General features: G+C 35.6%; 1 protein-coding gene across 1 annotated transcript in view; it reads left to right on the forward strand.

Annotated features, from left to right (window-relative positions):
• The window catches only part of SLC44A1 (solute carrier family 44 (choline transporter), member 1), a 111723-nt gene that overhangs the window by 42542 nt on the left and 42702 nt on the right, over positions 1-26479 (forward strand). The window contains exons 3-6 of the mRNA XM_011966358.1: positions 2396-2532; positions 15186-15279; positions 23042-23211; positions 25175-25264. Of these exons, the coding sequence (XP_011821748.1) occupies positions 2396-2532; positions 15186-15279; positions 23042-23211; positions 25175-25264 (491 nt within the window). The remainder of the gene's footprint in view (positions 1-2395; positions 2533-15185; positions 15280-23041; positions 23212-25174; positions 25265-26479) is intronic.

Below are 26479 nucleotides of genomic sequence, written 5' to 3' on the forward strand. Positions count from 1 at the left end.
AGGCCCAGCAACAAGGCCCAGGCAGCTTCTGGCTTTTTTTTCCTTTTCCCTAAGCTTCTTTTTCTACTGTGGTGTGATTCCCCAGATGGTTCTCAAGGCATTGCTTATCACTTAGAACTGTGTACTCAATGCCTCTCTCTCATCCCAGTTCCACTGCCCAACTCCCACCCCATAGAGAAACACACAACAGAATTACTGTGAGAATTATTTGAGTTAATATATGTAAAGGGTTTAATACAGTGTCTGATAAATAGTAAGTACTCAATAAAATTGGCTATCATTTTTTAAAGTCTTTATCATTAAGTATTATTAGGCCAGGCGCAGTGGCTCATACCTGTAATCCCAGCACTTTGGGAGGCCAAGGTGGGCAGACCACCTGAGATCAGGAGTTCAAGACCAGCCTGGCCAACACGGTGAAACCCCTGTCTCTACTAAAAATACAAAAATTAGCCAGGTGTGGTAGCAGGCGCCTGTAATTCCAGCTACTCAGGAGGCTGAGGTAGGAGAATCGTTTGAACCTGGGAGGCTGAGGTTGCAGTGAGCTGAGACCATGCCATTGTACTCCAGCCTATGTGACAGAGCAGAACTCTATCTCAAAAAAAAAAAAAAAAGTGTTCTTAGTAGTGATAGTGGTGGTGATGGCAATGGTAGCAGTGATAGTGGTGGAGGTGGTGGTGGTGGTGGTGGTGGTGGTGGTGGTGTTGGTGATAGCAGTAGTGGTTGATTCGAAGGTTTTATGACACATTTTTCAAGGACCTGATTGTTCCCTGTCCATGATCTGTCTTTGTGCAATTCATTATACAGGGTCACAGGCATAGACATGCTTAGTCAGACGCCCAGGATAGAAGAAGGGAGAATTAGTAAGAGAATGCTTGTTTCTACTCAGAAGTTGCCAGAAACAATTCTCTGTATGCCCTACTGCCTTGTTATCAGCCATGGAAACAGTCCACAAAACCTACTTCTAAACCTTATCTTGCCTGGCTTTTTTTCTTTCCTTCTATCTGTATAGATAGAACATTTAGAGTCACTGGTTTGGAGTCACTGATAGGGTCACACACACGTTTTTTTTTTGTTGTTTTCTTTCAGTTTGGTAAGTTATACCTGAACTTCATGCCGGGTTCCCAGACCCGTTGCTGTGCTGAAGTGTGCAGAATTACTTGATCTGCAGAGGCCTCTGTAGTTGCCCCCCTTTTTTTTCCTACTTACTTTTTTTTCCCCTTCATATAAAAGTTTCCATTTTAGCATATGTATTGACTTTACCTTTTCTGCTTTTCAGTTTGTTCTCCTAATTTTTATATTTGGTTGTATTTCCTGTTCCAGATTTGAAACCACATTTTGCATAGCAACAGAGTTTAACCGTGTGAAAGGCTATTGACAGATGCATGATTTTATAAAACTTCTTATGAACTCAGTGGAATTGAACCCTGGCTGGAGATTCATTTTAGGTGGAAGCATTCCTTCTTGTACTCCCTTCCTTGATCCGTATTATTGCACTTAGCTTATCTCAGTTGAGAATGTTTAGCCCTTATTTTCTCTTTGAGCAAATGTTAACATCTACAATCTTTATCATCTCATCTACTTTATAACATTAAAAATACATGCTTCAGTATGCTTTCTAATTAATCTTCCCTTTCCTAAAATACAAGTATACAGAACTTAAAGGGTATAATTTCAGATTTGGGGATTATTTTGTCTATCTGTAATGGACAGTATTTAACTATTAATAAACAATATTTACTGCAGTTATATCAGCTCAAAAGTAATTGACATTCTTTCTAGAAGATGCGGATTATGAAAGGTAAAATAAATTAAAAATCACTTTATTTTAATACTCAGAGATGACCGTAGTTGAAATGTTGGTGTATTTCCCTCTAGTCTCCATTTAACTTTATATATTCAGTTGTATATATTCATTGATGTCTATAATATATATTCATTTTTGGAATTATATAATTCTGTTTATATGAATTATATATAATGAATGAATTATATTTATTAACTAAAGTTTACAGTTTATATATAAACTGCAATTCATGCTATATTATATAGCAGTATTATGATATTCCAATAATTTTTTTGCTACAAGTTTGACAAAATAAAAAATTAATGATTTGAAGAAAACTAAAATAGATGATTTCTGATTATAAAATATGCATGTGTACAATACAAACATTTAAATATTAGAAAAATAGATCATGATAATTATGAATCCTACAATTCCCCTATTCCCACTGTTAGTCTGTTTATAAGCAATTTTTAAAAAATGTATTTATGATGAGATTTTTATCGTGGAGGAATGTGGAATAGATGTTCTTTGCTCTAGGCTTAGTCAAATATGCAGTGACCCACAATGTGTTTTGTGAAATAATATCTCAGTTTTTTCTCCATGCTTTAGGTATGTATTCTTTTTGGATCCATGCAACCTGGACTTGATAAACCGGAAGATTAAGTCTGTAGCACTGTGTGTAGCAGCATGTCCAAGGCAAGAACTGAAAACTCTGAGTGATGTTCAGAAGTTTGCAGAGATGAATGGTGAGACATTAGGCCATCCAAATCTATGTCCTATCACCTTGTTCTCTTTGTTAAATATAAATTTGCCCTAGTGTTAAATAAATTATCAAGGAACCTTAGATAATTGAAGTAATTTTGGACTTCCTTGCTAAAAAATATTATAGTCACCCAGGGAGCTTGTTAAACTCCAGATTCCTGGGCCTCACCCAGCAAAATTCTGACTGAGTGGGTCTTTGCGCTCTGGAAGTTAGTATTTTTTAAATAAATATCTCAGGTGACTTTGATGTAGTCTGTTGAGTGTTTGGAAATTACTAAACCACTGTAGGTAAAATTTGTTTCTTGTTCCCCCTTCCCAAGGATTGGTTAAAAGTATTTCAATTCACATTTATATAAATTGAAACAAATTTTATATATTGAAATAATATATATACGTGTGTGTGTGTGTGTGTGTGTATATATAAAACCCTGGTTAGCAATGTAACATATGCATATTATAGGAAATTCGAAAAGTTCAGAAAAAATAAGAAGTAGAAATTAAAATTCCAGCATCAGTACTTTTTCAATGAGTCGGTGTGTATATAGTTTTGTGTTCTGCTTTTTAAATTTAATGTTCTGTCATGGCTCTTTTTCTAAAAATAATTGTGAGAAACTTTGAGACCAAACATAGGGGAATTAGCTGAGAAAACTAACATAGTTTCCTGAAATCTAGCTCTGTTCTCTGAGGCATTTTATCTGTAGGTACCATCCTCAGGTCCACATGGCTTGCCTCAATTCTTTTCTGAGAATCGTTTTTTTAACCACCCTTTGTAGAGGCCCCTGTTTTTGAATTTCTTTGAGGTTTCATGCTTGTATTTTGTGTGTAGGAATCCTCAGAGCTGCCTTGGTCCTGCCCAGATCCACAGGCTGGTGCTGGTTCCTTGGAACAAGGACCAACCCAAGTATCCAGTGGGTACAACTTCTTGCTGGGTGGACAGACAGCCTGGAACCATAACTCTGCACACACTAGCATGGCTCCAGTGTCTTCCTGTTGGGGATGCCAGCCTTCTGAAGGCGGGAGGACTGCAGCCTTCCAGGCTGGCAGTATCCCTGTTCCGTTGTTCCATGCCCTCAGCATAGGATAGCATGGGTTGATTTGGGTCTGGATTCCAGTGCTGACTGTCACTGACTGCCTCTGTAATAAGGGTAAAGGGTAAAAGTTCTCTGAGCCTAGGTTTCCTCATCTGAAAAAATGTGGATTAAAAATAATACTCCCTCATACGTTGTTATGAAGATTAAGTAAGATGATGTATGAAGAATACTGAACACTTGGTAGGCACTTGAATAAAGAAGTGCCAACCACTCTTCACGATCTCATTTTTTATTCCCATATGGTATCCCCACATGTGTTGTTGCTGAGCCTCTTACCAGAACTACCAGCCTCATCATTATAAGGTTTCTTAGGGAGAGGTGAGCCCTTCCTTAAGGGTTTTTCCAGAATTTTAGACAATGTGAGTATACTCTGACAAGTGATGTGGTTGAGTGGTTAAAAGTATACGCTCCGGAGTGCGATTGTTTGGGTTCAAATGTTGCTCCTACCACTCACTGGCTGTGAGACCCTGGGCAAAGTACTTGACTTCTCCTTGCCTCCGTTTCCACATCTATGAAATAGGGACAATATTCATACCTAATATACTTCATAGGATTGTTATGAGGACTTGATACATGAACAATGCTTAGAACAGTATCTGGCAAATATTAAGTTGCTAAGAAAAATTATTGGCTGCTGCTATTATCATTATAATTATTAATATTATTCCACTAATGGAATGTAATAGTCTTTCTGCTTCCAATTTCTGTCTAGTTTTAGCTCTCTTATATACTGCTGCCATGTTAATATTCCTAGAGCTTCAATCAATGCTAACCCCTTGCTCAGAAAGCATCCATGTAAAAAATAAAAGTCTATATGTCTTATGCTATCATTCGAAGCTATGATCTAGTCTCGAACTATCTTCCAACATGTCTTCTCAAACCCACTGGTTGTGAGTCTTGGTCCCTTGAACCTGAGCTGTCATCTGGAGGGCTAGAAGAGAGCTAGGTCCTTGTTAGCTGTGTGGCCTGCTGAGATGTTTCCTGGAGGAGAAATGCCCCATGCTCCCCTGCTGGTATGCTTTGTTTCCAGGCTGGTATCCTTCTAAGTGAATATAATACTGACTGTGGCCTGTTCAGGTTTAGTTAAGAAGACCCTCCTGGTGGGTTTTACAGCTTTGTATTTCTCACTGTGTCTTGCACAAAGTAGGTGCTCAAGATTTATTAATGAATAAACATTATTTCAGAAAACAGACTTGTTAAATTGGTGCCTAGCTACAAAGGTACCATTGGGATTTTGTGCCAGCTGTATGAATAATAAGTCAATAAGGTAGCCATAGAAAATGACAGCATCAAGAAGTACAATGATGGAGGATAGAGAAGACAAAATGTTAACAGGCAAATAGAAAAGCTATAAAATTATATCAGAGAGAGAGCCTTTGGTATAGGGGCCTAAATACCTTATTTGAGTAGCAACCCTAACTTGAAATTTCTGAACTTCTCAAAAGAACCTATGCTGTTGTTTGAATTGGTAACTTAAAACTAGACCTGGTAAGATTTAATTCCAATATTACCCTTGTCACTGAGAGAATTATTTCTCTGCTTTTTGCATTATTTTTCCTTCTTTTGTCTTTGTAAGTTACCTGATTTTTTTTCTTTTTCTTCTTGCTTAAAAGACAGAGTAAAGTGCAGTAGTCTGGTCTGTAGAACAGTGGCACAGTTATGGTTCACTGCAGCCTTGTACTTCTGGGCTCAAGTGGTTCTCCTGCTTCAGCCTCCTGAGCAACTGGGACTATAGGCATGTGTCACCATGCCCAGATAATTTTTTTACTTTATGTGGCAGTGAGGTATCACCATGTTATCCAGGCTGGTGTCAAACTCCTAGCCTTAAGTAATCCTCCCTCCTCGGCCTCTCAAAGTACTGGGATTACAGGTATGAGCCACACACCTGGCCATTCACTTATCTTTTCTATTGTTTGAGGTGCAAGTTGATTCAAGAGTAGCAAGTAATTTTTATTAGAATCTATGTCTGCATGTTGTTACAGTATATTTCTGTTAGAAAATACACAGACCCTTCAGCCTCAAATATATAAACCTCAATCGTTAATTTCAGAGAGGAATAGCTTTAATATATAATTCAAACTTAAGTGGGAAATTTTCAAGTCAGTAAGAGGGGATAGTGTAAAGTCCATGAAAGAACCTAAACGTAAGAGCTAAAACTGCAGAAACTCTTAGAAGAAAATGTAGGGGAAAGCTGCATGGCAATGCATTTGGCAATAGTTTATTGAATGGCACCAAATTGCACCAAAGCACAGGCAACAAAAGAAAAAAATACATAAATTGGATTACGTCACAATTGAAAACTGTACATCAAGGGACAAAAATCAACAGAAGTGAAAAGTCAACCCATAGAAAATACTTATAAATCAGATATCTGGTAAGGAGTTAATATCTAGACTATCTGAAGAGCTACTATAAAAAAACACACCTAAAATCACACAAGTGTTCGTGAGGATGTAGAGAATTGGAACCTTTGTGTACCATTGATGGGAATGTAAAACAGTGCAGCTGCTATGGAAAATAGTATGTAGGTTCCTCAAAAAATTAAAGATAAAATTAGCATATGATACAGCAGTCCCACTTCTGAGAATATATCCAAAAGAATTGAAAAGAGGATCTTGAAGAGATATTTGCACAATCATGTTCGTTGTAGCATTATTCACAATAGCCAAGAGGTGGAAGCAACCTCATGTCTGTAGACCAATAAATGGTTGGAGAAAATATGGTGAACTACCAGTCGTGGTGGCTCACACCTGTAGTCCCAGAATTTTGGGAAACTGAGGGAGGAAGCGCGCTTGAGTTCGGGAGTTCAAGACCAGCCTGTGCAACGTAGTGAGATCTCATCTCTACAAAAAATGAAATTACCCAGGCATGGTGGCACGCACTTGTAGTCCCAGCTACTCAGGAGGCTGAGGCGGGAGGATCTCTTGAGCCCAGGAGGTTGCAGTGAGCCGAGATCATGCCACTGCAGTCTAGCCTGGGTGACAGAGTGAGACCCTGTCTCAAAAACAAACAAAAACAAAGAAAATGTGGTGTATACATACAATGGAAGATTATTTTAGCCTTAAAAAAGGAGGAAAGAAACATCATATGCTTCAACTTGCATGAAAATTGAGGACACTATGCTAAGTCAAATAAGTCAGTCATAAAAGAAAAAGACTGCATAATTCCACTTACATGAAACAAAAAGTAGAAGTGTGGTTGCCAGGAGCTGAAGGAGGGGGAGAAAGGGAGTTGTGGTTCAATGACTAGAGTTTCAGATTTACAAGATGAAAAAGTTCTAAAAATCTGTTGCACCACAATATGCATATAGTTAATAGTGCTGTACTGTACACTTAAAAATGGTTAAGACAGTCAATTATATGTTATGCATTTTTTTACCGCAATAAGAAATAGGAAAATAAATTCTGACACATGCTATAACGTGGATGAACCTTGAGGACATTATGCGAGGTGAAGTAAGCCAGTCACAGAAGGACAAATACTGTGTGATTCCACCCTGGAGTAGTCAAATTTATATAGACAGAAAGTAGAATGATAGTTGCCAGGGTGGCAGGGAGAGTGGAATGGGGATATTGTCTAATGGGTGAAGAGTTTTAGTTTAGTAAGATGAAGAGAGTTCTGGAGATGGATGGTGGTGATTCTTGTACAACAGTTTGAATGTACTTAATGTCACTGAACTGTACACTTACAAATGATTACGATAGTAATTTTATGTTGTCTTTATTTTATCATAATTTTTATTAAGTTCATGAAAGAGGAGTCCTGTTTCAGGTAGTAACAGTTTAAGTGCTAATTTTATACCTAATTTTAAGATGCAAGGCAATATAACATGTTTCTTACTAGAATGAGAGGATAATATCAATCCTTTTCAAAGAATTTTAAGTTTCCATGACAACATTTGAAAGTACTTTTTAGCACTTACAACCATCCATTCACATGAAATTTTATTACCCCTAGAAATTAAAGGGGAAGAAGCTCTTGGTTCCTATGGTGGTGGTTGTAAGAAATGTATTTAATAGGCAAATAAATTATTTCCTCAAATCTTTGTTTCTTTTAAACAAGAAAAAGAAGATATTTTCTTGGGCACTTAGAGTTTGTGGAATGCCCCTGTCAAGTATGACTACAATAGAGAGTTTGGAAGAAATAGCTGGAAATTAGATTGGTATTGTGGAGATGCTGTCATATTACAAAGAGCTTTGAAAGGCAGGCAGACAAATATAAAAATGTGAGCGCTGGCCGGGCGCATGGCTCACACCTATAATCCCAGCACTTTGGGTGGCCGAGGTGGGTGGATCACCTGAGGTCAGGAGTTTGAGACCAGCCTGGCCAACATGGTGAAACCTCATCTCTACTAAAAATGCAAAAATTAGCCGGGCGTGGTGGCAGGTGCCTGTAATCCCAGCTACTCGGGAGGCTGAGACAGAAGAATTGCTTGAACCTGGGAGGTGAAGGTTGCAGTGAGCTGAGATCATTCCACTGCACTCCAACCTGGGCAACAAGAGCGAAACTTTGTCTCAAAAAAATAAATAAAAATAAAAAAAATAATAATAAAAGAACTGTGAATGCTAGTACATGAGTTGGGTGGTGGGGGTACAAATGTGCATTTGTTTTTATGGTTCATAATTCATATAACACAAATATTATAAATATATAATGCTAGAGAAGAAAACAGTTTAAAAATTGCCTTTAAAGAATTGAAGTTGCCAAATACCATAAGGACTCAGTATCAAACTTCTTGCAGTTGTGTATGAATTTCCTAGGGGCAAGCTCATGCTCTTTTCATCTGGGAATATCCAGGCCCTAATATAGAGGCTCCCATAGTAGATAAGTAGATATCCATAAATGTTATTTGAAAAAATGATGGGCTGGATTCCCTGTTCTCCTCTATTGCCACTTAATAATTTCTCATTCTCACAGAAAACTTTATCCTCAATTCTGTTATCTGTGTGAGTTGACACCAGCAGGTAAATTGTTCTCCAATCTAACCAGTATTTCTGTGAAATCAGTTCTTTTTATTCATCTCTAAGTAACTCATTTATCTCCCTTATAATGCTATCCAAGTGATTATTCATATCTCTTCTCTCAAGCCCTCTTGTTTGTCCTCTTTCCTAAACTTATGCCCTACAGAGAAAACTGAAACCATCTGGTGAATGCTCTTATCTGAGTTCTTATTTTCAGCAGGGCATGAATTCCATCTTACTTTCACTTTCCCTCTCTTCAGTCTGATGAACAGGCCACTTTCCTCCTTATTGCCATTATTTTTGAAAATTCAAATAACGCTACAGTAGTTCTCCCTTATCGGTAGTTTTACTGTTCGATTTCAGTTACCCATGGTCAATTGCAGTCTGAAAATATTTAATGGAAAATTCCAAAAATAAACAATTCATAAGTTTTACATTGTGCACTTTGCTTAGTAGCATGATGAAATCTTGCACAGACCTGCCCCATCCCACCCAGACACGAATCATCCCTTTGTCCAGCATATCCACACTGTGTATGCTACCCACCACTTAGTCTCTTAGTAGCCCTATCAGTTACCAGACCGCAAAGACGTAGTATATAGAGGGTTTGGTACTATCCATAGCTTCGGGCATCCACCGAGGGGTCTTGGAATGTATTCCCATGGATCAGAGGGAACTATGTACATTATAGTGGGAGAGAAGAATCTCCCTCCTTCAGCTTTCATCTCAACCCAGCCATACCAAGACAGGTGGTGAAGATACCAATGCATCTTGCAAGACAGGTGGTGAAGGGAAGGGGAAGACAATGCCTGCTCAGACAGTTCTTCTCCTTTCTCTCTCCCCCCTCTAATTCTGACCCAGCATCTCTGGTCCATAGATGACCCTTCACTTCACTCCACTGTCCCCATTGTTCAGCATGGGCATCTGAATCGGAATAGAAACACCAGACTTATGCCCCGGGTTTTGTTTCAACATACCATTTATTGGTAGCTATTGTATGCCATGGACTGCACCAGATGCTTTGCATATTGTTTTGATTTTTGCACTTGCTGTCTAAATTCTAAATGGCGGTTTAGAAATGAGCACAATCTTCTGAGTGAGGTGATACATGCCTGTATTCCCAGCCTACTGAGAGGCCAAGGCAGGAGGATCACTTGAGTTCAGGAGTTCAAGGCCAGCCTGGGCAACATAGCAAGATCCCTGTCTCTAAAAAAATAAATACATAAATACATAAATAAATAGAAATGAACATAACCTGTGAGTAAGTTAGGAGTTGACTATAGGTTCTCAGTGCTAATAGTTCACATGGATTTTTTATTACCTTTTCCATTATTCTTATCAAACTGTTTTATAATATGTATTTTATCTTCCCTAACACAGTAGTAAAGTCTGGCAGAAATCTTACTTTCCTTTTGTTTGCCTCCCATTTATAGTATGTGGAAAAAGCACTCCCGTTTACTAGTGCTTCTTCAATGTACAATATTTTGAAAAAAATTTGAGAGCTTTATAACCTGCCCTGAGACCGTGTTCACATTTTGAGTAGAGCCATGAAGCTTGGTGTTTTCTTAATGATTACTGTTTAGCCATTAAAAACTTTAACAGATTATGTGGTCCATTCAGATAATGCTAATTGTGAATACTAATAAGTCTTTTTGATTATTGTTATCTGGTTATTAGTTTAGAGTCAGTATCAATAGATGATCAGTATATTACCCTTTTTCTTGCCAGTCAGTATCAATAAAACTTAAACCCCAGAGTAATTATGTTTTCTTTTTGGCACAGTAAGTCAAAAGATTTGACTTGATATCATTTATAAATGAATGAAATGATCAACTCTAGCAACTGAATTAATTGCCTCCAAGTCAGAGATCAGCAAGGATGCTTGGTTGTTTAAAAAGAAGGAAAATCCTTACATTTGATACTGCAGTTTAAACTAATTCTTTCATTCAACAAATACTTAGTACCCATTAAGCATGCATCAGAGATACAAAGTACAGTCCCCACATTTAAGGAGTTTGCAGTATAGTTGAGTCAGAATTCTCCTTATCCTCCACAACACCTAATAGAAGTCTCGTACATAGATGTTCAAAATTAATTCACTTAGCAAATATTTATTATGTATGCCTAGTATGTGCCAACAGTGGTTGACAGATGATGCCACATTCTTACCTGGCTAATTTCTGTAGGTGGATGCTTCTTGGGAATTACAAATATGTCCATACTTTTCATGGGTTACTAGGAATTAAAATTGGAAAATTATCTTCCATTCTCCCAGCATATAAATAGTGTTTCTTAATTAGTGAAAAGGAGGTTAAATTCATTAGACATCACAAGGCAATGGAAATCTTTCATAGTAAAAACTGTTCTGCATTGAGAGACTTTCTTTTCTATTAGTTGCAAATATTTAAATCATGTTTTAAGGAATATTTTTCCTTAATTTTAATCTATCCTATAAATATCACTGTGGTGGTAAATTAAACAAAATTTTAAAGCAAGAAAAATTAGCCCCCAGCATAGAAACTCTTTGTTTTGTATCTTGTTTTCAAATAATGTGATGTTTTAAACTATTGGTTCACAACGTTGAGGAGGCTTTTGCCTCCTCAAAGAAAATTGGCAACATCTGGAGACATTTTTGGCTGTCACACTGGGTGAGAGCTTAGGAGGAGGCTACTGGAATCTTGTGGATAGAGACCAGCGATGTTGCTAAACATCTTGCAATGCACAGGACAGCCCCCTACAACCAAGAATCATCCAGCACAAAATGTCATCATACTAAGATTGAGGAATGTTGTTTTAGATCGTATATTTGTAGCAAATGGTGAAACGCATCCGAACATTGTATATAACATATAACACCAAAACATAAGAGATTAAAAACAGTTATTTCATTTTTTTCTCCACTCAGGATACCTGTTTTATTGAACAGAAGGCTTTTGGATGACATCTATAGACCAGGAAATATAGGTTCCAAACTTTTCAAAGGCATAAGGTTTGAGTTCTCAGAGTTTGCATTGTAAAAATAGAGATGATATACAAACAAAAAATTACAAAAGAATATGCCCTGTTTTATCATAGAGCTAAGCAGTAAATAGCTTTGTTGGGTGGGTCAGAGAAGGCTTGACAGAAGAGATGAAGTTTGAGTAGTGTGTAGAAATTCTGCTCAGACGTTAACACTCAGGTGCTAGCTGGGAAAGGACAGCGCAAGCAGAGGGAGTGGTGTGTCTGAAAACCTGGAAGCTTGTTAAACAGCAATCATTGATTGTATGTAGTTTATTATGTTGAGATGAGTCTGGAGTTTTAGGTAGAGACCTGCTTTAGGAGGAACTTGAATCCAGAATATTTGGACTTCATCCTGAGGATAGGGGTGTGATATGACTAATCTGCATTGTACAAAGATCATTCTGATGGTTATACACAGAATGGAGATGAGAAACACTTTACAGTATTTTAACTGACACAGTAGGAGATCATGAAGGTCTGAGATAACATAGGAAGGTCCAATGCTCAGGATGTGGTATCTCTTGAATGGTATAGGAAAACAGTAGATAAAAAAGATGTCGGATAACTTGTATGTTTCACGGATGGTGGAACCATTAACTAGGACAGAAAATATAAAGTCAGAAGGTACATGGTGGAACTAATTTTTCTCCAAAGATGTTTTTTTTGAGGTGTCTGTAGAACGTATGTTTTTTGGCCCAGGAGTTTATTGAATACTTACCCAATTTTGAGTATTAGAAATGGCACAAAGGAAGCATGGCAGCTTAGGGGCAAAGAATTCCACTTGTAAATATGCCAGTGATTGCATTGAAGGCCTTGGAAGTACTACTTTTTTTTTCATCTGTAATATTTGGAGTGTTCTGATGGAAACGTACCTCTTAGGGGAGTTGATATAACTGATATTGAGCTAAAGAATAATAAATTCAGACTAAATAATTGACTATTATACAGCATTTGAAAAATTATAGTAGTTAAACATTCTGGGGGCCATAGTTACCATTTGCCATGATAAATGTTTATACACTAAAGTTAGGTTCCTAAGATCACTCATTTTGATAGTCTTTGAATAACATCGGCTGAGTTGCATGGATTACCTCTGGTATGCTTTAGATAAGCTTTTGTTCTTAGTTTTCTACTTTTCATTACTCGTATAATTTTTACCTGCTTTTACATTAGAAGGAAAACTTTGTCCTACTGGTTAGATCCAAACTTCTTGTGCTAAGTATTTTTTATACGTTCACTGTTAAAAAAAAAAAAAAAAAAATACTACCTTCAGAATGTTCACTGAAAATGCTTAGCTAATGAACATGAAAAGAAAAACAGTTGTAAAATGTTTGCCATTACTGAATTGTTTTAATGTTCTTCATTGAGGCTTCTCTGTTCATCAACCCTTTGAGCAGGAAGCAGTATAAGGTTTCTTATGATTATTACTACTAACACATTGTAAAGATCTTTTTCCTTTAATCTATTTAGTACAGGATCTATTTAGTACTGGCCTGTGTCCCAGAATACCATCAGAGATAAGGCTATTATCCTTTCATTGAGTATTATCCTGGGAAAGTATTTATAAAATTGAACTCCATTGCACCTGCTGACCTCCTTTTTTAAATGAAGAAAGGGTGGGGATAGAGATTATGCTAACTGAATTCAGATGAAGCAGTGTATTTGGCAGCACTGACACAAAGTGCTTTAGTTAGGGTCTTTTATTTTGTGCAAATCGATTCCATCTTGGACTCTGAAAGAAATAAGTTGACAATTCAGATCAGGAAGTTGATGATCACATCGGGTGCTCCACACTTATTGGCACAGTTGCTGTTTTTCCTAAGCAATTCTATACTAGGACTCCTAGCTATTTCAGGATTAATCTAAAATGTTTCCTTGCCATTGTTAATGTTTTCTGCAAAATTACTATAAATGTAATCTAGTGGCATTATATTCAAGTGTGAAAGACAATGCTCTTAGAAGAGTTAAATATTTAATATTCATCCTTAGCTTTTTAAAAAATAGATCATTAAAATGCAAAAGAATAGTCAAGCGCAATTTTTAAAACTTAGTTTCTTGTTGAGCCTACTTTAAGCTTAAAAAACTTGAAGAACAGTGCCATGTAACTCATAATTATCGCTTTAAAAATATTTTGCATTGTCAGATTACTCAGATTATCTTTATATAAAATATATGCTACATGCACTCATATCAGTATGCTGTTAAGGCTCACATATTTAATCACTTGGATTTTTTGCTGGTTTGGGGCAGCATTGCTAAATTAAATGTTGGTTTGTGCCTTTCTAAAAATTATTTTGATTGATAGGACAAGATATAAATGAAATAAACTTGTTTCCAATTTTGTTGTCCCATTAAATCAAGCTATATCCTTTTTTCTATATTCCCTTCCAGTTCCTTCTCCTATGCTCACATGCCTTTTCCATAATTAACTCAGTGTTGCAGTCTGCTGTTCACATTATATTTTAAGCTTTTTCTGTGGTGGTATAATATAAAAGTTCAGTATCATCATAATACAGATGCAAAGCTATTCTGTTTATTTCATAATAAAGTATTTGACCAAATTAGTAATCTGGTGGGAACAGCAGTTAATAAAATATAAACCGTTTATGTGATGAAATGCAGCAAAATTAGAACTGGAGCCTGGGTCTCCTCACTTAACAATATATTATACAATGAACCTTCCAGTATTCTAGTTGCTGTATTTTAAAATTAACGGATCAGGAAAATAAGACTTATGTTGGATTTAGTGGACTTTATCCATCTCAATTTTCTATACTAAGGAAATTAATGTATATACCAGCTTTATAGAGTTATAGTAAATTATATAATACATTAATGTATTATGTAAATTTTACACTGTATACATGTTATGTATATTCGATATGTGTTGGCCATATAATCAGAAAAATTAATGTTTTTTTGCATAACCAATCTACAGTTGAATTTAAGCTGTCTTAAACTCTGAAAACTAGGAATCACTTTTATCAGTTTATCAGTTTTATCAATTTGTTCCGTTTATTTACAGTTAGGAATGTTTCCTGCTTTTTAAATAAGTAATGTATTATCCAAATTTATATGAGTTAAATGCAGTAATTGTAGACATTTAGTAATGGAAGGCATAGGAAAAACAGGCATAATATGTAATTGAGCACAGGCTTTGTAGTCAAGAGACGTGGTGTTTAATCCCAGCTCTACTCCTACTAGCTCTATGTTCTTAGGCAAGTTATTTACCTTATCTCTTAGCCTCTATTTCCTTCTCTCTAAAGTAGGCTTAATAATACCTGCCTTATAGAGTTATAGTAAATTGTATAATACATAAATGTCATCTTGCAGAGAACCTAACACTCAATAAAGGTAGTTCTAGTACTTATTATTACCTTTAATATTAATTCAAATTTGTATATGAATTACATTAATAGTAGAATCAATTTTAAATGGTTGAGGACTTATACATCAAATCAGATTTCTATGAATTCTATAATGTTTGGAAAGTTGCATATGTTGAATGATACAAAATTAAAATGGATAGTGAGAGAATTTTTTCTGACTCTTCTGCCAGCTAACATATAATTTTTCTTTGAACAGGTTCAGCACTATGTAGCTACAACCTAAAGCCTTCTGAATACACTACATCTTCAAAATCTTCTGTTCTCTGCCCCAAACTACCAGTTCCGGCGAGGTAAATTTTATTGCAAAGTTGTTAACTTGTGACTATTGTTTTTGTAGGTAAATTTTAAACAATATATGTTATTCTGAGAAAATAGTTATTTGATACCTGTTGGCTAGGTCCAATACTTTTATAACAAAAATTTTAAAGTAGGAATAGAAATGACATTATATATTTAATATTTAAAAACAACAGGTAGACAGCCAACTTTTCTTGTTCTAAGATATTTTAAATTTATTTTAGGGGCTTGCTTTTTTTGTTTTTATTTTCATGCCATAATTTTTAAGTGCACAAAACCACTGAATTGCTGTAAAATCTGCAACAAACTTAGAAACCAACTCTCACAATCTCCAAAGAGTTTTTTTAATTGATCCTAGTACTATTTACTGGGATTGTTGTAAATTTACTTTGTGGATTTAGAAAGTATGCCAGTGATTATTCCCCATAGTTTCAGGTTATATTTTTTAGGGCCGTTCTCTGTATTAGGTTGTTTGCTATATCTTATCCAAGGTCTTATTCAACAAACATTTATTATTAAGTACCTACTGTGCATAATGGATACAAAGATGAAACAAGAAATGTTCTTTGGAAGGATCTCAAAGTAGTTACAAGTAAAGCAACATTTAAAATTATAAATAGATTTTTTGAAAGGAAATACATTATCAAGCATTGTAAAATATATGCTCAGAATTAGGTATATGTGTATGTGTGTATGTATAGTTTTGTATATGCATTTGTGCACACACACACACTTACACACTTTGGAATGTTGGTCAAATCACAACCTTAGTGTATATTGCCAACTGTGTGTAACATGAGTCAACTTCTCCAGGAAAATGTACTTGAGGCCACTTATAATTGCATCTCAATATATTATAGGAAGCTGTTGTATAAAAAATTTTGACACTCATGTCTACTTTCTTTTGGATTACTTATGGGTGTAACTTGGGTTTTATTAACTTGAATTTGAAATTTTCTGTTGAAAGTAGAAAAAAGATGTATCAGTTAAATATATTTTCAGCTCATTAATCTTGTCAAGTTGCTATTGAAAATCAAAATTTAAAGCCTGTAGACGTAAAACTAAAGGGACTATTTTAAAAGATAGTAAGAGAGACCCTACAAATTATGGCCTTAAACCAACAGCTACGGAGATTACATTCATATAAGTTGAGAATATTAGGAAGGCTGTGGCAGTAAAGAAAAGGGGATCCTTTGAATAGTCTTAGGAGAAAATTTATCCATATAAAAATGAGAAAAGCTCTATACCCTTATCTATCCAACTGGTAAGGTCTGTTTTAAACATATACTTTGAATATAGAATCATGCTTTCAAGATTAAAACATACTATGACAGGATAGCCAGAAAGCCTGGTTATGAGAGAGAGGTCTCTGCTCCTGTGTAATGGGGGCAGGATGTCAGGTGGGGGCAGCTCAGCTCATCCTGCACACCCTTCCCTGCCTCTGACCTCTGATGCCACTTTGGTGAGGACTGCCTGTTCCTGGTTATCTTGGTTTTTTCAGTTTTTGGTACACACATGCATCTCACAATGTCCTAGGGGTATTCACTGGAAGACAAAGAATAGTATCAGGGGAGAAGATTTTAGAGATGGACAGAAATGGCTTCTAACAAGGTCATCATCTAATATCTCACTAATCTAAAATGCAGTGCTGAACCTATACCATCTGAAAACTGCATGCTGTGTTTAAAAATCCTTATGTTTTACTTATTTTAGTACATCACAGTCTAAGTATGTTATCACTTTTGTCTGAACCAAGCCAGCTGGAAAGTAAAAGAGAAGAACATTTGATAGAAAGAAGGCAAATCTTGTAAATACCAGAGCTATGTGTAGTATTAGGTAAACAAACTGAAAGGATCTGAGAATAAGAATAAATTTGTTTTAATAAAAAGACTTGGGGCATCACCCCGTTCCACACATCGTTGTATTAGATACCAAGTTTCCAAAGGTGAGTAAGACCTAGTCTCTGTCCTTAAACTCATAGTCTAGTAGGGACTATGTTTTTGGTGACTTTTTTTAATGGCAAAAGACCAGCACCAGGCAAAACTATGAGACAGGCAAGTACCCCTCAGCATCCTTCACATCTCTTTTGGTGTCCTTCTAGGAGCATCCTACTGGGACAGAAGGACATGAACTTTGAGATAAGTCTGGGGTGAATTCCATATTACTTTCTATTTGTCACCTCTTGCAAGCCTCTTAACCTCTCTGTAAACCAAGTTTCTTCATGAGTGAAACGGGAATAGTCATACTCCCCTCAAGGAATTGTAAGAGTTAAACAAGATAATACTCATTAAACATCTATTACTGTGCTTGGCACTTGACTTAGGAGGTGTTTCTTTAAACTTCTAGAACCTCTTCCTTTGGCCCGTCTTTCTTGGGTATCCAGGGGCCTTCTACAGCTAAAAGCAGCACCTGTTTTTAGAGAAAAGCAATTGTCAACTAATTTTCAATGAAGCATTAGTGACACATAGTAACCAGATGATTACCATTCCTAAAAGCTTTTGAATTTTAAAAACAAATGCCTAGAAAGAGTTGTATTTTATCCAAATTCATAATTCTCTATTGGTGAAATGCCAACCACGGTGGCAGTATGGGGAATAGCTAGCCAGTATACTTACAGTGCTTTTAGAAATAGCTGGAGAAAACAGCAATAGTAGAAACAGATTACATAAATTCAGTTTATTCATCATGTGTTTGGGCACCTCTGGATGACAGAAAGTTTACTAGATGCCGGGGAATTAATGATACAATAATGTATAAATGACAGATTAATAGCCAAAGACCAGATACAGTGGCTTATGCCTGTAATCCCAGCACTTTGGGAGGCCGAGGTAGGTGGATTGCTCGAGGTCAGGAGTTTAAGACCAGCCTGGCCAACTTGGCAGAACCCCGTCTCTACCAAAAACACAGAAATTAGCTGGGCGTGGTGTTGCATGCCTGTAATCCCAGCTACTCAGAAGGCTGAGACATGAGAATCGCTTGAACCTGGGAGGTGGAATTGTAGGGAGGCAAGATTGTGCCATTGCACTCCAGCCTGGGCAATAGAGCAAGACCCTGTCTCAAAAAAAAAAAAAAAAGAAAAAAGAAAGAAATTAATAGCCAAGAAAAAAATGTTATCTGTTCATATTTTTCAATGGAGGATTCAAGGATAAATTAACATTTACAAATCATCTACTACTTGCCAGCTATCCCACAGTATCTCTCATATATATTATCTCATTTAACCTTCACAAAAACCTATCAAGATATTGCCCCCAGTTTGTAGGTGAGGAAAAATAAGATGAGAGAGGTTATCTAAAGCCATACAACTAATTGTTGCAAATTGGAATTTGAATCCAGGATGTTGTAATCTATACCACAGTGAGTGTTCAACAACAACAAAGAGTATAGGAGTGAAAGAAGGCCGGGCACAGTGGCTCATGCCTGTAATCCCAACACTTTGGGACACCAAAGTGGGAGGATCACTTGAGCTTGGAAGTTCAAAACCAGCCTGAGCAACATAGCAAGACCCTTTCTCTCTATAAAACATACATGCATGCATACATACATACATACATACATACATAAACAAATAATAAAAATGTTTTAAAAAGGGTGAAAGAAGAGAAAAAAGAAACACCACTCCATGTTTAGACTCATATTTCCTGCCTTTAGTGTACTGTAGAGATATTGCCAGAATACTTCATTGTTATACTTACTTAAATAAAACTTTGGCTAGAAATCATGTGTAATTGTTTCTTTATAACCTGAGGTTCTAAAGTAATTATATGAGATGCAGACCTCTGCCTTCTTGTGAAGGCAAATGGACAAGTGGTATTAGGCATTGTTAGTCATCATACTTTAGGGAGCTTATTAACTGTGATGATCTGAACTGAAAGGGAAATGGACAGTATGTTTGCCAAGGTAAGATATAATTTTCATATGAGGGACTAATGTAAAAACTTTAAAAGACTCATTATAAATTCATTTTGTTCTTGACTGCTTCAGCAAGTGAAACAGCATCACTTCCTAATGTGACTACATCGACTTAGTAAAGATTCAATATTTGGTGGGCTTTGGAATGTAGAAAAACTTACTGTATATAGAATACTTTAGGCTTGTCCTTTTAATTAAGAAGCACAAAATGTGTCATTTACATAAGATACTAAAGTAGAAATGATCTCATAATACTAGCTCCTCAAAAGTATTATTTTCTCAGAGGTATATGAAATTGGTGTATTCAACTCCACCTAAAATCATTAAATCACATGGGATTTCAATGCTAACATATAAAACAAACCATTTCAATGACACAATTATTACTTTTTTTTTTTTAAATAAGGAAACAATTCAAGTATCAAAACCCTGTGGCCGGCAGAGTTGTTTTTGTTTGGGGAAAAGTTGAGAAAAAGAATGACAAGTAAGGAAATCTAGTTTGTTTAGATTTCAAACAAGAGAATCTAGTGCTTTTTACTTTAAAGCTAAGTATTTCATCTTATTTTTGAATAATGTCCCTATATATTATTTCTTCTTATGTTTGCCTTCTATTTTTGTTTTTCATTACCACTAGGAACAGATTTTGACTATCAGCTAGACAATGTAGTTAATCAGCGTGTGCTAATTTTATACCTTTAAATTTAGAGCATCAGGTTGTTTTATTTTATTTTATTTATTTATTTTTTTAACTGACATAGACTGAATTTTGGTGTAAAGGGCTGCTGTTATTTTACTCCAGTTCTTTGAAGGATACTTATAAAAGTACTCTTTCCAATTGGCCAACTGTTAATAAACAGTGTGTAAAAATGTTTGAAAGGGTAAGTTCAGAGCAGATATTACCCAGCATTTCCTCCTAAATAAAAATGAAGTATTTTCATTTTGAGAGTTATAGTCATTCTATTTTAAAATCATCTATTCTCATCCTAAATTTGAAAACAACAACAACAACAACACTGAACATATTGGGCATCCTGTTCCTATATAATTTTGTGTCATCGATTTATGGGTGCCCGCTTGGATGATGATGATGATCTGAAGAGACTTGCAGAGTACTTACTCCTACTCTTTCAGCTAACCAATGGAGAAAGTAAGAGAGAGAGATGGAGTTACAGGCAGGGTGCAAGATTAGAAGAATTGGGGTTTTTATAGTTACCTGGCAGGAAAAAGAAAACAGGAAAGCAGGGCTGAGAAAAATAGTGGGTACTGAAAACAAGAAAAAGACATCAGTATCCTTAAGTGAATATATTTTATGTTCAAGGTTGGAGGCAAATGAATTAAATAGACACTAAATCACAGATGATGGGGTAATAAATAAAGAGGATGGAGTTACAGATAATCATGAAACAGAGAGGATTTTAGTTTTGAAGGATAGAGAACCAGGCTTTAGTTTAAAAATATGGTTAGAAGAGTCCTTAGGCAGAGACATTAACTTGCAGAGATAGCATCTAGACAACATCAGAAAAGAAGTTTCATCATGGCAAAGTTGTCAGTTTAAAGGTTTCTGTAACAAATCAGCTTCTATTGACTTAGAAATTTACAGTTAATCTTTTTTGAGTCTCATAATATTTTTAACTAAATCTACTTCACTTAAAGGTATTCTATAATTTAATATCTTTTTGCATCATTTGTGAAGCACTTTTTGGTTAAAAAAACAATGATTTGAATACCTATAATTCAAGCATTTCTTAGAATGCTCTGACTTCCTGTGCTTTCTGATACGATGTCAAACCTTTGGCATTAACTTTCACTAATACCATTTTGGAGGTTTACACAAATACACAGGGATGCAAGAGGCAATTTTTAAAAACAAATATTCATGTCATATTGTTATGTCATCAATTTTGGATATATTTACTAAAGCAAGACTAAGGCAAAGCTAGATCTTTAAAATTATATTATTTTAATGTTCCACCAAATATGACAGCATGGAAGATGTCACTTATTCTTACCACCAATGGTGCTCGTTTACTACCATTTAAAGGAAACTGATACATAGTGTGTTTATATTCTTACTGGAAAAGAAACATTGTTTTTCAAGGAAGGAAATGAGGATAGTGTTTTGCTTCAGGTCATACAAAGTTGCTTTGCTGAGATTAGAAACCTTGTAGTGCCCAACCATGTAATTTTATCCACTCATTGGACCAAAATACAGTGCCAACCAAGAATGAGAACACATTTGTATCGTTCCAGTCAAAAACGTAGTTGTAGCTGTAACTTAAAGTTCTATGAACATATTTTCATGGATACCATTTTAAAAAAAGTTACAAGGGGCCGGGCGCGGTGGCTCAAGCCTGTAATCCCAGCACTTTGGGAGGCCGAGACGGGCGGATCACGAGGTCAGGAGATCGAGACCATCCTGGCTAACACAGTGAAACCCCGTCTCTACTAAAAATTACAAAAAACTAGCTGGGCGAGGTGGCGGGCGCCTGTAGTCCCAGCTACTCGGGAGGCTGAGGCAGGAGAATGGCGTGAACCCGGGAAGCGGAGGTTGCAGTGAGCTGAGATCTGGCCACTGCACTCCAGCCTGGGCGACAGAGCAAGACTCCGTCTCCAAAAAAAAAAAAAAAAAAAGAGGAAAATGGGAGATGCAAAAAAACAAAAACGAAACAAAAAAAAGTTACAAGAACAATTCTGGAAATGTGGGATTCATGTTAACCATGGCTAAATTTTAACATAAGGCACATGTAAGTGTGTCTTTATGCATGGACATACATATGGCTGTCTTAGAATTCGAGTAAATCACAACCAAAGGCATATTCATAGTTCTGTGTTTAAAATCTCTCATTGATTAGTGTATACTATCCTCTCAGAAGTTGAAGATAGTGTATAGTATCCTCTCAGAAGTAGAACCATGTTGTAACAAACCAGATTAATGTCACAGTTTACACATAGCTGTAGTCTTTCGCAAGTAAAAGCTTCAGTCCATATAAGCCTAATATAAATGACTAAGTAATTGGTTATTTTACATCTTTTTAGACACAGATAACCTTAGATTAATAGTGACTGATGAAAAGAAAATAGCCCAGAATTATGTGATCCTAACAAGTCCACTATTTCTCACTTTTTAATTATTTTCTGTTCTCATGATTATGTGTAATCTTTTATGCAGAGATATCACATTAGATATACTTTTTCCCCTTCTATTATTACATTATAAGCATTTCTATATATTACTACTCATGGTTACTGTTTTAAATAGCTGCCTATTATGCTGTTTGTTGATGTCTCAGCATGACTTTGTTTATATGAGAGGTATTAAGCTTATGCTGTAAACACCTTTATTAATCTGAGATTTTGTATGCTGTTTTGTTAGAGGAAACATTCTATTAATGGTGGCACATTTCAAGTAAAAGCATGTGCTTTTTATTTTCAAATCGCTTATGGCAAAAATTCATTTTCAGTTCAATAAAGTATGTGTTTGTAAGCTTTGTCATCTGCCCCGTGACTGGTAGATGTGCAGGCTAAGGAGTTTTAAGTGTTTGGTTTTGCTTTTGGTAGTTCTGTGTGTATGTGTGTGTGTGTGTTTCTTTTCAGAAGGGGAGGGTAATGTCTTCTGTTGGAACATGCACTCCACCCTCTTTGATAAGGCTTGTGGTAAGATTTGCATCACTACCCATGACAGTCATCCTCATAGCATTAAGCACACAGCTCTTAGCTCCCATAATGATGCGTGGAGGGTGGAGTGTATTGCAGCCATATTCACCTTTCATTTGTGTGTTTGATGTGGCATTTATATTAAGTAGGAGTAATTTTTTTTCTGATTTTTTTTTCTTGTGTCACCAGTGCACCTATTCCATTCTTCCATCGCTGTGCTCCTGTGAACATTTCCTGCTATGCCAAGTTTGCAGAGGCCCTGATCACCTTTGTCAGTGACAATAGTGTCTTACACAGGCTGATTAGTGGAGTAATGACCAGCAAAGAAATTATATTGGGACTTTGCTTGTTATCACTAGGTAATTGTTTTTCTCATTATTAGCTATTGCATAGTATTGGAGAAGAAGACTGTTTTGTCTTTTAGCCAAAATATGAATACAACTGGGGATACTTGTAAAATGTTTAACTTCCCATAGCCAAAATCATTGTTTCAGATTATATATAGTTAAGAATATGTACATATAAGTATGTATATATATCTGAAACTCATTCCCTTTTTTTCTTTCATGGGAGAAAACTAGTGTTTTCCCAAACATTGGTTACTTAGTCCACAGCTACTTTAATATGATAGCAGGAGGCTTCTTTTAATGAATCAACTACCCTCTGTTTTTAGTTATGATTCCTAAAAGGTATATTTACTTATACAGGAGGCGACATATTCTCTTATATATTCCCATCTAAGAATATAGATTTCTGATAGATTAGTTTTGAAGTATGTAATTTCCTTTTCATTGCTACAGTGCATAGCATCAATGTATTGCTGGAAAAATTAGGAAATCTCCACCTATTAGCCACTGAGTTTTCTAGTCCATAAATAGATAATAAATCAAATAAAAATTTTATTTTCAAGATTAACACTCCCTGTATTATTCTAGAACTATGTGTACCTTATCAGAATGTATAAGCCTTCTTAGTTGGGAGAAGTAAACTATGGTAGGAACCAACAGCTATTTCATTATATAAGTAAACTTAGTATTTATGCCTGTTAACAGTTATAGCCATTGAGAAGATACAAGCTGTATTTCCGTCTTTCCTGTCATTAGAGAGTATTTTCTTTTTGCTTAGGTAGTACTTGACTCAATTGAAATAATGCTGTCCATATGAAAATCTATTTCTGTGATATTTGAAAGGCTCCCATCTGTTTTTGGTTCCTGTACATTTATTGCAAAAGTGAGTACCTCAATAATGTTACCTAGACATGAATCCCAACCATTTATTTGGCTTTGCAAGTGGCCCAAAGAAACTTGACTCTTAGTCTAGCTTTATATCAAAATTATTTGGTTTTTGAAATAGTTGAATACTTTAACCAAAAAACTAAAAATCCAATTAAAAATAGTGCCAATAATGTTAAGCCGTCAGAATTCTATTTTTTATTAGAATGATTCTCTTTTGAGGCTTAAGTATGTAATATAAACTTAAAAAATCTTTGTTCATTTTTTGTGGAATGGGCCTTTAGATAATTAAGAAATTTATAAATTATTATTTCAGAAATGTAATTCCCATGCAATGGTTAAATCTTTCCTTTCTTCTTTAAGATTTTTACTCAGTATTATAGCACATGGGATTTAGCTTGGGGCAGGTAGAATAATTGGCTGTATAACTCAAACAGCTTTGCTCCTTTTTGAGGAAGGTCTCCTTACCTGGGACCCCCGACCTCAGCTGAGAAATTAGACAGAGGAAGTTCGGCCATAGTAGGCTTCAAGATGTTACTCCACAGGGTCAGACCATCCTTTGGAGTTCTAGAGGAGAAACAGCCAGAAAAGGATAAGATGCCATTTAGCTTCTGGACTGACTGTCAGAGAAGTTAAGTTGGTCCTGAAATACATAGATTACTCAATAAAGGGTAGCGCCTAATTTAACTGATCTCTGTCTATGTGTAGTAATTTTTCTTGTCACCAACATGACATGTCATTCTCTACACTTTGTGTGCTGGCATGTATGTTTGCATGTCTGATGTCTTCCCCGTGGTGAATCCACAACAGTCCTGTGCTGTTTTTGAGTCACCATGTGCATTTGCATGTATTTTTTTCTGTAGTTTATAAACCCACAGTTAGGTGACTTTGGTTTCGAGTGACGCTATTTAAGTGGTACAAGTAGCAAAGTCAAATACAACAGCAGCCAGTTTCCTTCCTTATCTAAATTGTGGTCAATAGCAACAGATTATTTCCCTGGGGAAAAAAGCAACCGTCGAAAAGGTTTTCTTTATATTTACCTGTGTTTTCAAATAATATTCTATATGTTCTCTATTTATCTTCCCTGCAGTTCTATCCATGATTTTGATGGTGATAATCAGGTATATATCAAGAGTACTTGTGTGGATCTTAACAATTCTGGTCATACTCGGTTCACTTGGTAAGCTATTTATTTCTTTGTTTTCATGGTACTTAACTACTTTAGTAGAAAATAGAAATATAAAGAAGAAAATAAATTTTATTTTCACATGCTATATCTTCAAGGAAGACAGTTAATTTTTGCCTTAAAATTTCTCATAATTCTATTTGCCCCTCCCCTCATTTCATCACTGTTGGCATTTGAAGTCCAGACTTTTTTTCTATGCATATGTATATGAAAATATATAGTTAAATTTTACCAGCTGAATATGAAACCTTTTAGTAATGGAATTTTTTCTCATTACATTTATAATCTTCACTGGTATGTTTGGTCTTACTGTTCTCATCTGTTCTGTCTTTCCTGAAATTCTTTAGACTACTGTGATTATTAAAGTCAGAAATAAGATGATATATGTTGAGTTCTCCCCTACCTCCCTTAAATTTAGCATAAACTTTGCTTCCTTTCATCCCCTACTCTCTTCTGCTCCCTCCCACTTTTTGCCCTAGTCTGAGCTTTTGTACTAGGGTTATAATTAAAGTTAAAATATTATTTTCAACTGCTGTATCTTTTTAAAAATCTTGTTTATCTTTGCCTTAAAAAGTTTTATGATTATATTTACATTTACATTTTCCTGGACTAGTTTTAGTAGGAACTACTTGTCCTTCTTCTATAAAGTAGTACAGAACTGCTAGTAAGGAAAACTAAATCAGTTATTTGGAAATAAATTTGAAGAGGTTTTCCTGAATGTAAAGGAAAATTACCAAAAAAGTAAAATGGTAAGTTAGAAGATGATAGCAGAAGAATAAACCGTGACCTCAGGAGAAAAAAAAAAATGGAACAGAAACAATAATCAAATACACAAATAAAAAATTTCAGAATTAAAAAGATTCCCCCAAAAGATCATAGGCAAATTTAATTATGATTCAGAATTAGACGAAACTTTAAAGCTCTAGATATTAATAGTGTTGTGATGATTAAATTAGATCACATCTATAAAGGACATAGCACAGTTCCTAACACAAATTAAAAGTTTAATAATAAATACTGTCTACCATGGCTATTGTGAATAGCTTCCTCCTTGACATCATTATTTCAATTTCATTCTATTTTTTTAACTTCAGCTTTTCTCCTATAATTCATTTCTGTTTCTAGGAAACATATTTTCTTCTTCCATTTTCTGAATATATTAAACATTTTTCCGAACAATTTTCTTGTACCTGCAAGACTTCAAAATGG

The sequence above is a fragment of the Mandrillus leucophaeus genome, unplaced genomic scaffold (assembly GCF_000951045.1).
Source record: "Mandrillus leucophaeus isolate KB7577 unplaced genomic scaffold, Mleu.le_1.0 Scaffold76, whole genome shotgun sequence".
Lineage (NCBI taxonomy): Eukaryota > Metazoa > Chordata > Mammalia > Primates > Cercopithecidae > Mandrillus > Mandrillus leucophaeus.